The sequence below is a fragment of the Zosterops lateralis genome (genome assembly GCF_965231275.1).
Source record: "Zosterops lateralis genome assembly, chromosome: 1".
NCBI lineage: Eukaryota > Metazoa > Chordata > Aves > Passeriformes > Zosteropidae > Zosterops > Zosterops lateralis.
In genome coordinates, this window is record NC_139762.1 from 153,451,869 (window position 1) to 153,464,701 (window position 12,833).

A 12,833-nucleotide genomic window follows, 5' to 3' on the forward strand; every position below is an offset into this window, starting at 1 on the left:
TTGGTACCTAGTTTAGAGGAAGAAGTGGGACTTGAGATGGAACTTTGGGGATTTTGAGTCCTTAGTGCATCAATCAGCACAGATGTCTTAAAGGCTGCTCTGGCCATGTGATTTGAACCCATCTCAATAATGGGATAATTCATTATGCTTTGTCCAATGTCAGTCTCTTCTCATGTAGCCAAGGGTGTAGAAATACTGAAATCTCCACTCTGAGAGAGATCTGACACCCACAATGACTCTACCACCAGTAGGGAAGGGCTGTATGAGGACAGAGGAACATGTTGGAAGGCTCCCTGGCAAAGCCTCAGACTCTCTATTGCCAGCCATGCTCAGCCATTTCAGCTCCGGATAGATATCATTATCTCCTCTCCCAAATGACTACAGACAACACTACCAAAGTGTGCAGGGTCACCCTTTGGTTCCCTGTGCCAGGGGTTTTCTCAGGGTCTGGACAGCTGGTTGGTTCAAAGCACATCACAGGCCTTGTGGCATTTGGTTCAGCACCTTGCTGCAGCTGCCAGAGATGCTTCTCTCTAATCCCAGTTCGCATCAGGAAGACAAAAAGAGGAGCATTTTCCACATGTCATATATGGTGGTAGCACTGCAGTGGCCTTGAGCTGGAAAGTTCCCAGCAGGGAGATTTTGTTCCCACAGAGACATATGAAAATTGACCTGGTGGCAGCAACATCAGTTTTAGTTTACTAGAGATGTTCAGCACTAACACCGTGAGTACGGCTGGAGTCCTCTTCAGCATTTACAGCACTTCATAAATTTCAGAGAGATCTAGGGCAAGGAGCCAGATGTTTGAGGAGAAATTCTGAACACTACAGACAAGTGGAAATTTTTTTTTTTTTGGTAGTGTATATTTTTTCCCATTAGTTGCAAGGCTATATTTAGAAGAGAAGGGGGGAGAGAGGGAGAGAGATTAGGCATTTCTTCATATTCTGTAGTCACTCCAGTTGTTCTGCTTGTAGGAACAGATGTCTCTTTCCTGGGCTGATAGCAGTCAGGTCCACAAGGAGACTTTCTTACCAGCAGCTCCTCTAACATAGAAGGGAGATCAGGACAGAGGTAAGTCAGTCGGTCATGCAGGAATACACTGCAGTGACCATTGCAGGGAATGCTTTGGGATATTGGTCAGAGACAAAGAGGGGGGGCATTGGACCAGAGACAGTGGGGGGCCTGGAAGAATTTGCTGGATATTGTATTTCGAGTCCTGGCTATTGCAGCAGGGAGCCCTGGCAGGGGTAGGACTGGAAAGGGTCCTGCACTGAACATGTGGATGAGCAGCTCGGTAAGTCTCTGGCTCTGTCCATGCAGCAGGTGTGGAAATCCCTTGGGATTTCTGACCCAAAAAGCCAGGCTGTGCCAGCAGCTAGCAGGGGCTGCAAGGAGCTTCTCCCTTGTGACTTTCTTTGCTCTTGGGATTTGGGGCAGTGTAAGGATATTTGGTTGTTCTTCAAGGAGATGGAGGGTTATGGGAAGTGTGCAAAGTTGCAGGCTCTCCCTTCTTGAAAAGTACTGTGACAGCTCTTGTGAAGGGGAGGGTGATGTAGTTTGTACATATGCACTCCCAGGCATAATTAAATTTTGGTGAAATGCATTCAGGAAGGTTTTGGAAGCCAGGAGAAGAGATGGTGCAATGCCCAGGATGGGATCAGCTGTGAGTGGGGATGTTTTACCTGTTTGGTAAAGCTCAGCTCTAGGAAAGGTGCTGTCTTCCCTCTCTGAACCCACTTGTTGGGTCAGTAGAAGGAGAAAGCAGATCCTTTCCAAGGTCCTTAGCAGACCCTTTCAGAAATGCTCCCTGCTTTCACAGCAACACACTCACCAACAACACTGAGTTTTTCCAGGCTGACCTGGTGAATCCAAAATTTGTGGAATCCTGAAGGCACTGTGGGGTCTGCATAGCACTGTCATACGTGTCTTACTAAGAAAACTACAGAAACCAGTCTCCCAAAGGGTTAAGACGTGGTTGTCCATCCTGGGATGCCTCAAAAACTGTCTGCTCCCTAACTGAGTCTCCCAACTCACTGCATTCCCGGGTCAAGAGCTCATATGGCTCCGTGCCTCAGTTCCTCCCTGCAGCCAAGAGAGCAGCACAGCTTGGAGTGAGTACTGAGAGGCAGAGCTGGTACACCTGACCCCTCTGCATCATCCCTTCATCCCTGCACTGGTGTCCTGTGCTCCCTGGGGTGTGGGCATTTTTTCACCAGTCCTGCATTCCCTGGCTGTGCAGGAGCCCAGATGTTTCCCCAACATTAGAACTCTGCTGTTGTTCTTCTTTTACTGCCCTTCTCAGCTTCTTGCCAAAGCACAAAGCAAGCAGGCAGCTGAAGGCAGAAAGAGGAGAAAGTGCTCAAAGTGTGCTAAATTTGCGATTAAAATTTTCCTTCTTAAAAGCAAGCAGCACTATGCAGGCCAGATATTGTTTTTGCACTTGCCTGTGAAGTTCCTGCATGTGCCAATATGGTAATTTTCACTGCACGGTTCTCCTTGCACACAGCCACAATAGCTGTTATTCCAAACTGACATTGTCTCGGGCACACTGGAAATGCTCTATGGATTACTGTAATCCCTATAAAATCAAACATGTTTCTCTTTTACTGTTACAACCTCCCAAGAAGACAGGCTCAAATCCATCTTTAGTGGCTGGACCCATAAGAGTCCAAAATCTATATGTTTTGTTTAAGATGTAACTTTTTTAAAAAAACTGTTAATCATCTTGGGAAAAAATTCACCCAAAAATATGTGTTTTCCCCTGACATATAATGGTCCACAAGGGACAGAGAGGGATGCACTCAGGAAGTCATGCTCTGATTTCTCTGAAAGTAACAGAGCTGGAAACACACTGCACCTGCTGCAGAGATGTCACTTTGTACTCCCTTGTGACAGATGGCACTTGGTACAAGCCCTGACAGGGTATGAGATATTGGTCTTTTAAATGCTAGCAGCATGATTGATAGAGCATTCACTAAGACACTTAGCATTTCTGCCACTCCAAGGCCAAGATCTGATAACACAGAAAAGAAGGACATGAAAGATACAGAGGTACTAATTAGGTATCATAATGTTGGAAACATTCAAATATTTCAGGAGGGACTTTTCTACATAGTGTGATATAAACAAGCATAAAGAAGCAACCCCCCTTTATTATTACCTTAATTATAGGTGAGCAGTACTAGGAAGCCTATCAGAGATGTGCTGGGGGAACTCTTGGTGCCCACCACTGCTGGGTGCATATTTGTACATCTGGAGAGGCAATGTACAATCCCACTTTTCTTTTTTCTTGCACATACACATCTGGGCTCTTTCTTTCAAAGGCTGAGGCATTGCTGCTGCAAATGCCATAGAAGAGCTATAAATTCATAAGAAACCTGCCAGTATGTAAATTTTGTCCTCTTCATATCTTTGGGAGCTTCATTTGAATTTTTTCATGCATGCTCAGGGCAAGGGCTGAGGGAGAACTATGCAGACCTTTCCACGTTTTAAATAGACTGTCTCTGGGGTGTCCAGGACTGTGATCTGTCACCTGGTTTTAAGCCTCAGGTTCAAGCCTGGATGCAGAGAGTTGGCATTTGGTCCAAGCCAAGTGGCATCAGTCCCATCTGGGTCGCTTTGCTCCGTGGAGAGGAGGAATGCACTTTGGAGAATTGTGCTCTCCCTCATCTAACTGGCAGTGATCCCTCACGGCCTAGGGTGACCTGCTGGTCTAAATCATTGCTTGGGCACCCACAGACTATTTCTTGTCTCAAAATGAGCTAGGGATGTGGGTCCCTCACTTCAAAGGATGTGATTTTGGCCTTGGGCCCAGAGAGAGCACAGAATCCACCCACATACACACAGAGAGTTGAACCTGGTGTGGTGGGTGGAGCTCAGATCACAACACAGCAATATCCATTGCCCATCCACAGCAGGGCCTCGGAGATGAAGGAGCGCACAGAGGCAAACTGGCCATCTCAGGCAGGAGGCAAACAGCTCAACAGCACATCAATAACACCAGCCCAATAACCAGCATTGCATCAGCCTCCACACATCCTGAGTCTGTGATTGCTTACAGGTCTTGAAGAATTAGCCCTATGCCTGAGACAGGACATAAGTTTTCCCTCTTGCCAGATGAGAAATTTTATTTTCATGGCCAACACTAGAGATTCAAAAGTCACTGTGGTGGGGTTAATCACTCTTGGCCTTGAGAGGAAGCTCTATGAGGAACAGGTGAGATCACTTGATCTGCTCAGCCTGGAGGAGACTGAGGGGAGACCTCATCAAAGTTGCAACTTCTTTGTGAGAGGAGGGGCAGGCATGGATCTCTTCTCTTCAGGCCAAGGTAATGCCCTGAAGTGGTGTCCAGATAGGCTTAGATTGGATATTAGGAAAAAGTTCTTCACCCAGAGCCTGGTTGGGCACTGGAACAGGCTCCCCAGGGAAGTGGTCACACCACAAAGCCTGACAGAGCTCAAGGCTTTGGACAACTCTCTTGGGCACATGTGGTGACTCTTGGGGATGGTTCTGTGCAGAGGCAGGAGTTGGACTCTATGATCTTTGTGTCAGGACTCTATGATCTCTAAGTCAGGATATTCTGTGATTCCAGACAAAAGCTGTAATTCAGCATATGGCCATTCAAACCACCAGACAACGTAGGAATTGCTGCCCATCACACTCTTTGTGGCACATGGGCAAGCAGGCCATGGCTGAATAGTGCCAGCACGCAGCAATCAGGTATTATCTGTCCTGTTCAGGCTGGTTCTCCCATGGTTTGGCATAAATCTGAGATTATTTCTCTTCATGAAACCAGCAAGAACCAAGCACCACTCTCTTTTTTTCACACAAATAATCCAGCCCTCTTTGCTGTGTTTCAATGCCAAAGCAATTGTGAATTTGCAGGGAATAAGATCTAAATGAAAGGATGTGTGGTGGAGAGTGTTAACAAATGCCTTGCAGGTTCACATTAGAGGAAACAAGGATCACTCTCAGTGCCTGTTTGTGTGGTTGTCAGCTCTGATTTCCTCCATCCTCCTAATGTTTTTCATTCTGCTGCCTAATTTCAGCTAGAATTTGGCAGAAGGGAAAGATCACCTCAATTTTCAGGAAATTAGGCAGCAAAGAAAGGAGAATATCAAACAAGTGTCGGAGCCAAGGGAAGAGCTGGAATGTGAGTGATCATTAAGGCAGCCAAGTGTCCACATGGGAAAAAGTTATAATAAGCAGGGCAAAGCATTCTCCCAGCCCTGTGAGACATGAGACTGCATGAAATCAGGTGTCATTTAATCTGACACTCATAAAACTATGTGTTTTGTGTCTCCAAAGTCCCTTTTATGTCCATGGCATTGAAGGGGAAGGAATAACCCAGCTCTGCTCTGGATTTGGCTCTTTCCGGCTGCCATTCTCCAAAAGGTGCATGTTTCACACACTTGTTCCGGCCACCCTCAGACCTGGAGGTTTAAAGAAGACCTCAATGCCCAAGAATCAAGTGAGAGCAGAGATCTGATGCCCACAAAAATGAGATGTCACCTGTCCTGAGAATAGCCCCATTTCTGCTTTGGAGTTGTTAAATCTGTCTCTCCCAGAATTAGCTCCCTTCTCACAGTCCAAGGGCCAGATAGGCACCAGCTTTTTCCTTTCAGCAGCTGGATTCATTCCCTTCCTCTCCCTTTCTCTCTCTGTTCCCCTTGTCAGCAAGCCCACCCTCCCCAGGCTGAGCACAAGACATGCAGAACAAGCTCTACCACATATAGGGCAAGGTCGACATGCACAAAAACACCATATTTGGCCAGTTTGAGCCAGAGTTGAGTGAGAGCCTGCCAGAAGGAGAATCATACAATTTAAATTGAATGAGAATGAGTTTAACCCTTCATTTATAAATATGATGATAAATCACCCAGGGAACTTTAAACACGGGAAGGCTGCAAAGCTAAACACACACGGCTGCCACCCCAGGCAGCAGAATAACACCAGCAGGCAGGACAGGGTGAGGGGAACAGGGAGGATGAAAGAGGAGCCAGGTTGCCATATCAGATGTTCCAGTTCAGGACAGGGAGATGAGAAAAGCTGAATCTGTTCATACTAAATTACACTCGTGCTTGTTAACGTCCTTTTCAACTTTCCAATCCCAGTGTGTGGCTCTGGTGTTCTCTGGGTCTGCACACAGAGATCCTTTCTGCACACCAATAAATAATCCTTTTGGCATGCAGTTAGAACAAAGCTCAGTTGTCTGACCTGCCTTTTCTTTTGTATCCCATTACTTGAATTGCTGAGCCAGATCCAAAAGTCCCCTGGGCTAAGGAAGCGAACCCCGTTAATTTCAGCAAGGTCAGGGTGAGGCTTAAGGCTGTCATCAAGCACAAAATTGGGCGGGATATGGGAAGTGGAATATGGGATGGTCAAGGATCCCCTCCTGGAGCAGACACAGCACTGAGCTGCCCATGCTAAGTTAACATGTGTGATGCCATGCAGTGAGTGAGGGAAGAGGCTGCAGGACCTGTTTTCAGCACAGTGACCATCTGTTTCCTATTTGGCCCAAGAATGATGGAACTGGTTGCGTCACACAACAATGAGAAAGTATTTCAGAGCAAGTCCCCCTCTCCCAGTGCTGAGCAGGGACCTTTATCAGAATGAGGGAAAGGAGGTCAACCTCCATTCTCTGTCCCTCCCTTTATCCCATTTCTACCCAGATGTCTGCTGTACTTTTAAGGAAATGCTACCCACAGTCTCCTAGCCAGACAGACAAAATCCAGCCTGAGAGGTATAATATAACAGCACAGGTCAACTGGCACGGTCAGACAGCACTCAGAAGGATGTGTGTTTACCCATCTTGGGCTTTGCATACTGCCAGCTCCAAGAAACGGGGATTGCATGGAAATCTGGGGGTTGAGGGCTCAGTTAGATATGAAGTGGGCTAAGCTCCAAGCTCTTTGAAGATTTTAGGAAGAGGGTTATCTATTACAAAATCTATTTGCTCTGTAAGTAAAGATGGTTCTTACAACTCTGTGTGAGCTGATGCCATAGCCACGAGTAATAAATAGTGCAAAACACAGCAAAATAAAGGTTTGCAGAGGCTGAAAAGCTTCTCATTAATTTAGTCATGCTCCTCACTGACTTCCATATGCCACCACATCATGATGATGGGTAGCTGAACTGACTCACTTTAAGACCTGCATGAGTATGTCTGATGGTAGAGAAAGAGACCTGGTTGAGATAATATTTGGACTTGGAAAAGGGAAGAATTTTAAATCTTTGGAAATGTTTAGCTTTGCTCAGACACAAGGTCAGGCTGCCTTTCTGTACTGCAAAATGGGGCAATGTACCTTTCTCACGGGCTTGGAGTCCCACAACGGAAAAATTCTTAGCAGCTCTAAACTGGGGGTTTGATCGAGCTCCATCTCATTAAAAGCACTCAGAGGAATTCTGTTGTGCTGCTAGTTCAGTTCTTCATCCTTTCTGCTTGCAAGCCATGAGATGACAGCAGTCCCACAAAGAAAGGAAGAGGCCATTCACCCAAACATCCATCAGTAACAATTTGATTAGAGGAAGATTTTTCCCACCACAGCCCAAGAGGCAGCTTTTACACAGACTGTCAGGGAGGAAATCTTCAGGATTAATTAAATTTGCTGGGACTTCTTTCATGTAGTTGGTTAGATTTTGCGTTCAGATAGGGCAGTGACGGACTGGGAAAGCTCTAAGGCAGCACTGCTTTGCATATTCACTTTGGCAAACACAATGTTACCTGTTGTTTTTCAGCAGTTTAATATATCTGGACTTTATTTCCTCACACATGTGGCTCAGTGGAAAAGGTGACTATGTAAGCCAGGACATTGTATATGCTGATTATTTTAATTTTCTATTGGGAGGTAACATGCCAAACATCCCTCAAAGGCATTGTGAGGATGAGGAATATTTGAATGTATTTGGAATTGTTGATTTCATTGAGACAAGAAAGGCAAAATAAGATGAATATCAGGTGTTTGTGATAAGGGATCTCAGACTGAAGAGAAATCTCCCAGAGGAGGCAAGCTACTAATAAGATGCAAAATCAGAGCAAACAAGTGTCACGGAATTACAATGAGAAGACAAAAGCATGTGCAATTCAATGTAGTTTAGTCCAAGCTCACGGATGGGATGGGTGATTTTGTTTTCTCCTCTTGCTCAAGTATGTGTCTGAACACAGATATACAAGCTCACACTGCACTCCAGGGGCATCAAAGTCTTTCTTTATTCCTTGGCTTCCACAGTGCTCCTCTTGATAGCATCTGCAAAGAGAAAGCTGGGAACAGATCCAGGCATCTGCTCATTTCAGTTTGTTTTCATAATTAGAGAGTGAAACAAACAAACAGAGAAGATGGTGAGAATTTTAGGAAATCAGTAGAAAATAGGACAGGGTTCTGCATCCTCCCCATGCATTTTTCACAGGTGCCAGACTTTGCAACTCCACTACCTTCAGCCTATTTTGAGGTCAATTTTTCCTGTTTTTCTCTGACAGTGTGCTTGGCACAAAAATGTAGAGACAAGGCTCTCCCTCAGGAGTCTGAAGGTTCAGTCAGACCCAGACAAAATGCCATGAACATATGTACTAGTTTGAGCTCAATGTAGGGTGAGGTAATCTGGTCATTCCCAAAGCAGATGATGTTCCAATGTCTGGTTTCTGCTGGAGAGGGCCTAGAGGTAAAAAGGAACAGAAATTAGCATTGTTCCTCTTTGCCCAGTAGTTCTTTGGGGCATTACAGGCAGTCTGACCCCAGGCTTCAGGATTTCAGTCCTGCAGTGTATTCTGGCACTGAGTTGGATCTCAGGAGGGCTTTATGTTTGAGCACCAATGGACAATTCAGCTCCTTGGGCTTCAGTGGCTACCTAAATAGAACAAATTGCCATTTGATTGGATATAGCCTTCTGAGCTCAAGGACATTAAAAACCAGCTTTTTCCTTCAAACCACTTCCACAGACTAAGAGGTGAGAAGAAACTAGGGCAATCCTCAGATTCCAGGCCAACAAGCCCAAGATCCATTATGATGGCAAAGTCACTTCTCCAAGAATTTTCATACCTGGTCTTCTAAATTCTCCGTCCTAATCTCTGCTTTTTCTCAACACATGTTCTACTTCATTCTCACCTGGCTTGAATGAATCACAACTAGGCTGTACATCCCATGAGGACCCTTTATCTTGAATGTTGACTATTGGCCAAACACTGGTGAGACACATTAGGAGTATTGTATGCAGGAAATGCAGAGAGACATGGTGGGCTGGCAGAAGGTGGCTCTGGCACTCATGAGGCAGGCTCAGAACTGCCTGTGGTGTTTTCTGGACCCAGTTAGTATTGTCCCTGCAAAACATTTTCTTTTGGCCGGCAGAGACTCTCCTCGGGATCCACTTTTCACTTTTGTCCTAAGTAGCTTCCTTCACTTTGTACACAGCCACCAACAGCTTGAAGCATCTCACAGGTGATAGAGCACCTTTGGTTCATTTTCCTGATCCCCATAAGCAGCAAAAAGGATTAGAGGGGAGGAAGAAAAGCTGTCAGAGGATGGGGTACGCTTGGAGGAGGTGGACATCCACACTCCCTCAGCAATTCCACAGTGAGACACCCAGCCCAGGCACACGGGAGTCCTGTGAGCACTGGGAGATGTGTTTGCAGCTCCTTGTCTCCCAGTCCTTCTGCATTTGGCTCATTGGTAGCAGGGATTTCAAACCCTCATAAATCAACTCTTTCAGCATCATTCTCTGCTGATCCAAGCTGATTTTTTTAACCTCAAAGCGCGCCCAGCCACTTTGAGATATTCCAGACATTTTTCAACCATTTATTTTTATTGAAACCAGCCAAGTCTCTGTATATATTGGGGTTTTTTTAAAAAAATCTTTTTAATATACAAATCAGTTTAAAATAGTGTATAAGTCAGGAATTATTTGCAAATTAAACTGTCAAACCCTGGCAGGACTAGCGGCTGACACTCTTAGCTTGAAATCTTCCGGCTGCTGTTGCTGTGAATGCAGATCTCTAGAAGATGCCACACAACCTGCTTCTGCTTTCTCAGAAAATTCAGCCTTTCTTTGATTTCAGGGTAATCTTATAGCTCCTTAAAACACTGTTGCATGTAGTTCTCTAATGGAATCATCTGCCCAAGGCAAGGGATATGATATTTTAGGAATCAAATGCTGGGGTTATAGTTATGCAAAGGTATTCTGACCTTAAAACCATTCTTGTACAGGAGGAGGAAGAGAAACTTGAAGTGGAGGGTGTGTGTCTTCCCTAATACATGCATCTGGAACCACTGGAAGACACTAATTATAAGCCCATGTATTTTTCTTGCAATTATTGGTAATCCCATATTTGTAGATAGGGATCTACTATTCAGGATGTGGAAATATATTGGTTAAAATGTTTTTAAGTGACAAGATTTTGAGCCCTAAGGAAGGCTGACATATTTATCACTATACCTCTGTTTCTTTTCTTCCAGATTGCTGGAAGTCAGTGACCATGCCAACCTCCTCCACCCAACTGCCAGCCCTTGACTCTATCAACTCCACCGAGCAACCTAACTCCAACATCAACCTGTTCTCCAAGTTCATCCACTCAGACGAACAACTGTTCAGAGATTTTTATAGCCTGTGGATTGTCCTGATGGTGGTCAATGCCATCATTTTCCTGGTGGGTGTTGTACTGAACAGCTTGGCACTGTATGTCTTCTGCTTCCGTACCAAGACAAAAACCACCTCTGTTATTTACACCATCAACTTGATCGTAACTGATCTCCTGGTGGGCTTCTCCTTGCCTGTCCGGATCATCATGTTCTACAGTGCAAGGAATTGCAAGAATTGTCCCTTGGTTCACATCTTTGGCTACTTTGTCAACATGTACTGCAGCATCCTCTTCTTGACCTGCATCTGTGTTGACCGCTACCTGGCAATAGTGCAGGTGGAAGCCTCACGTAAATGGAGGAACCCCACCTGTGCCAAGGGGATCTGCATCTTCATTTGGATCTTCGCCACTGTGGTGACTTTCTCCATCCTGACCATGGCAATAAAGTTTGCCGAGTGCTGCCTCTCCAAGATCCTTGTCCTGATGGTCTGCGAGTACTTCTTCCCCCTCATCATAATCATCTTCTTCACCACCAGGATTATGTGTGCCCTGTCCAAACCCAGCCTCATGCACCAGAGTCGGGAGAGGAGAATGAGGGCTGTGCAGCTTCTTATCACTGTCCTCATCATCTTCATGATCTGCTTCACTCCTTTCCATGTGCTACAGGTTGCAATCTCCATCAACCCAGACATGCCCCACAACGTCAGCCTCCTCGCCTACAATGTGACAGTGACTCTGAGTAGCCTCAACAGCTGCATGGACCCCATTGTCTATTGCTTTGTCACCAATAACTTCCAGTCAACCATGAAAAACATCTTCAGGAAAACCGAGCCAGAGCAAACTAATGCAGACATCCTGGATATGAACAAGAACTCCAACGCAATCATCGCCTTCTCAAACACAATAGGAAGCCCTCTGAGCTTGCCATCACCAAGCAGTGTCCAGATATAACCCACATCTGATGGGACACGTTGCAGTAAGCCAGTGCCATGATGCTGGAATATTGATAGGATGCACAGTACTATAGTTTTTGAACTCTTTGTGTTTTAGGCTGAGGTTCAGACTGGCAGTGGTGGAATTTATTCCTCAAGAACCTTGTGGTCTGTTTGGAAATGGAGCCTACAATGCTGTTAGTACCATACAAAAGAGTCTATTATTTACTGTTCCCAGCAGGGAAGTTTTCTTTGTATTTTAATACAGACATTTTGCTAGCAACAAACTCTTTACTGTGGTTTTCTTTTCATGTTTGTCATCATAATGCAACACTTCTAGGATGACTTAGAAAGCAGGATAGCTCTGGTTTGTAATTAAAGATTTTTGTGCCTTGGGTATATGCTTAAGAGTAAAGCATAAGTGGGATGTTTCCAGAGCTGTTCACTACAAAGATTTTAGATGCCAATGGAATGGAAAAGAAGGTATTCTAACCCACATGTTACTAGTGACTACTTATTTGTTCCTGAAAAATCTGAACCTTCTCAGGGAAGAGATGAAGTCAAACAGTGAAGTCTCCTCTTGGCTATAAGAAAAAATACATGTCAATGTATATATTTTCATACACATTGTCTGTGTTGGGGAGAGGTTAAGGATATGTTCCAGTCTGTGTTTGGATCACTAAATCCTCTGAATTGTAGATGAGTACACAAAAATCTGTGAAAATGAACATGAGTCCCAGCAAACTCTGCTGTTCTGCTCTGTCTGCCTGAGGAACAGCCAAGATCAGAACCAGACTATGATGCTGTATTTCTCTGGTTTGGTTTTTCTTCCTGGCATGTTGTAACATCAGGGCTTGCTGTCCTAATTCCCCCAGCAGTCCATCCACTCAGTCACTCAAAAGCCAGTACTCCAAGCACAGAAAAAGAATGCATCTCAGGGATCTAGGTTGAAATTCACTCCAGGACAGACTCACTGGGATGTTTTAAAGAGGAGTGTTTAAAGGCTCTTAAAGGCTAAAAGACACTAAGGATGCTGCAAAATTCTAACCCTGATGGTGGGGGAATGTTTTAGATGACATTATATCAATGGAACAATGCAAATGCAAATGCAAAAATTAAAAAAAAATTATCCTAGGAAAACGGCAAAACCTGTAGCATGAACAGCAATAACTGTTGTTGTTGCTCCACATTTCCTCACTCACACCTAGGACCATTCCATCTGGAAGGCTACTATGAATTCATGAAGTCTAGTGATCAGCTTTTCCTAGCACTCACTGGTGTTACCTGTCAGAAGAGCGGGTGTTGGTCCAAGCTAGAGCATCCTGGAGTACTCC

The 12,833-nt window shown here is 45.0% G+C and overlaps 1 protein-coding gene across 1 annotated transcript; it reads left to right on the plus strand.

Annotated features, from left to right (window-relative positions):
• Positions 1–739: 739 nt before the first annotated feature.
• On the plus strand, positions 740–11,678 carry GPR20 (G protein-coupled receptor 20). The gene is made up of 2 exons (XM_083877118.1): positions 740–1,071; positions 10,446–11,678. The coding sequence occupies exon 2, from the start codon at positions 10,466–10,468 to the stop codon at positions 11,516–11,518; it is 1,053 nt and encodes a 350-aa protein (XP_083733244.1). The 5' UTR covers positions 740–1,071; positions 10,446–10,465; the 3' UTR covers positions 11,519–11,678.
• Positions 11,679–12,833: the final 1,155 nt, after the last annotated feature.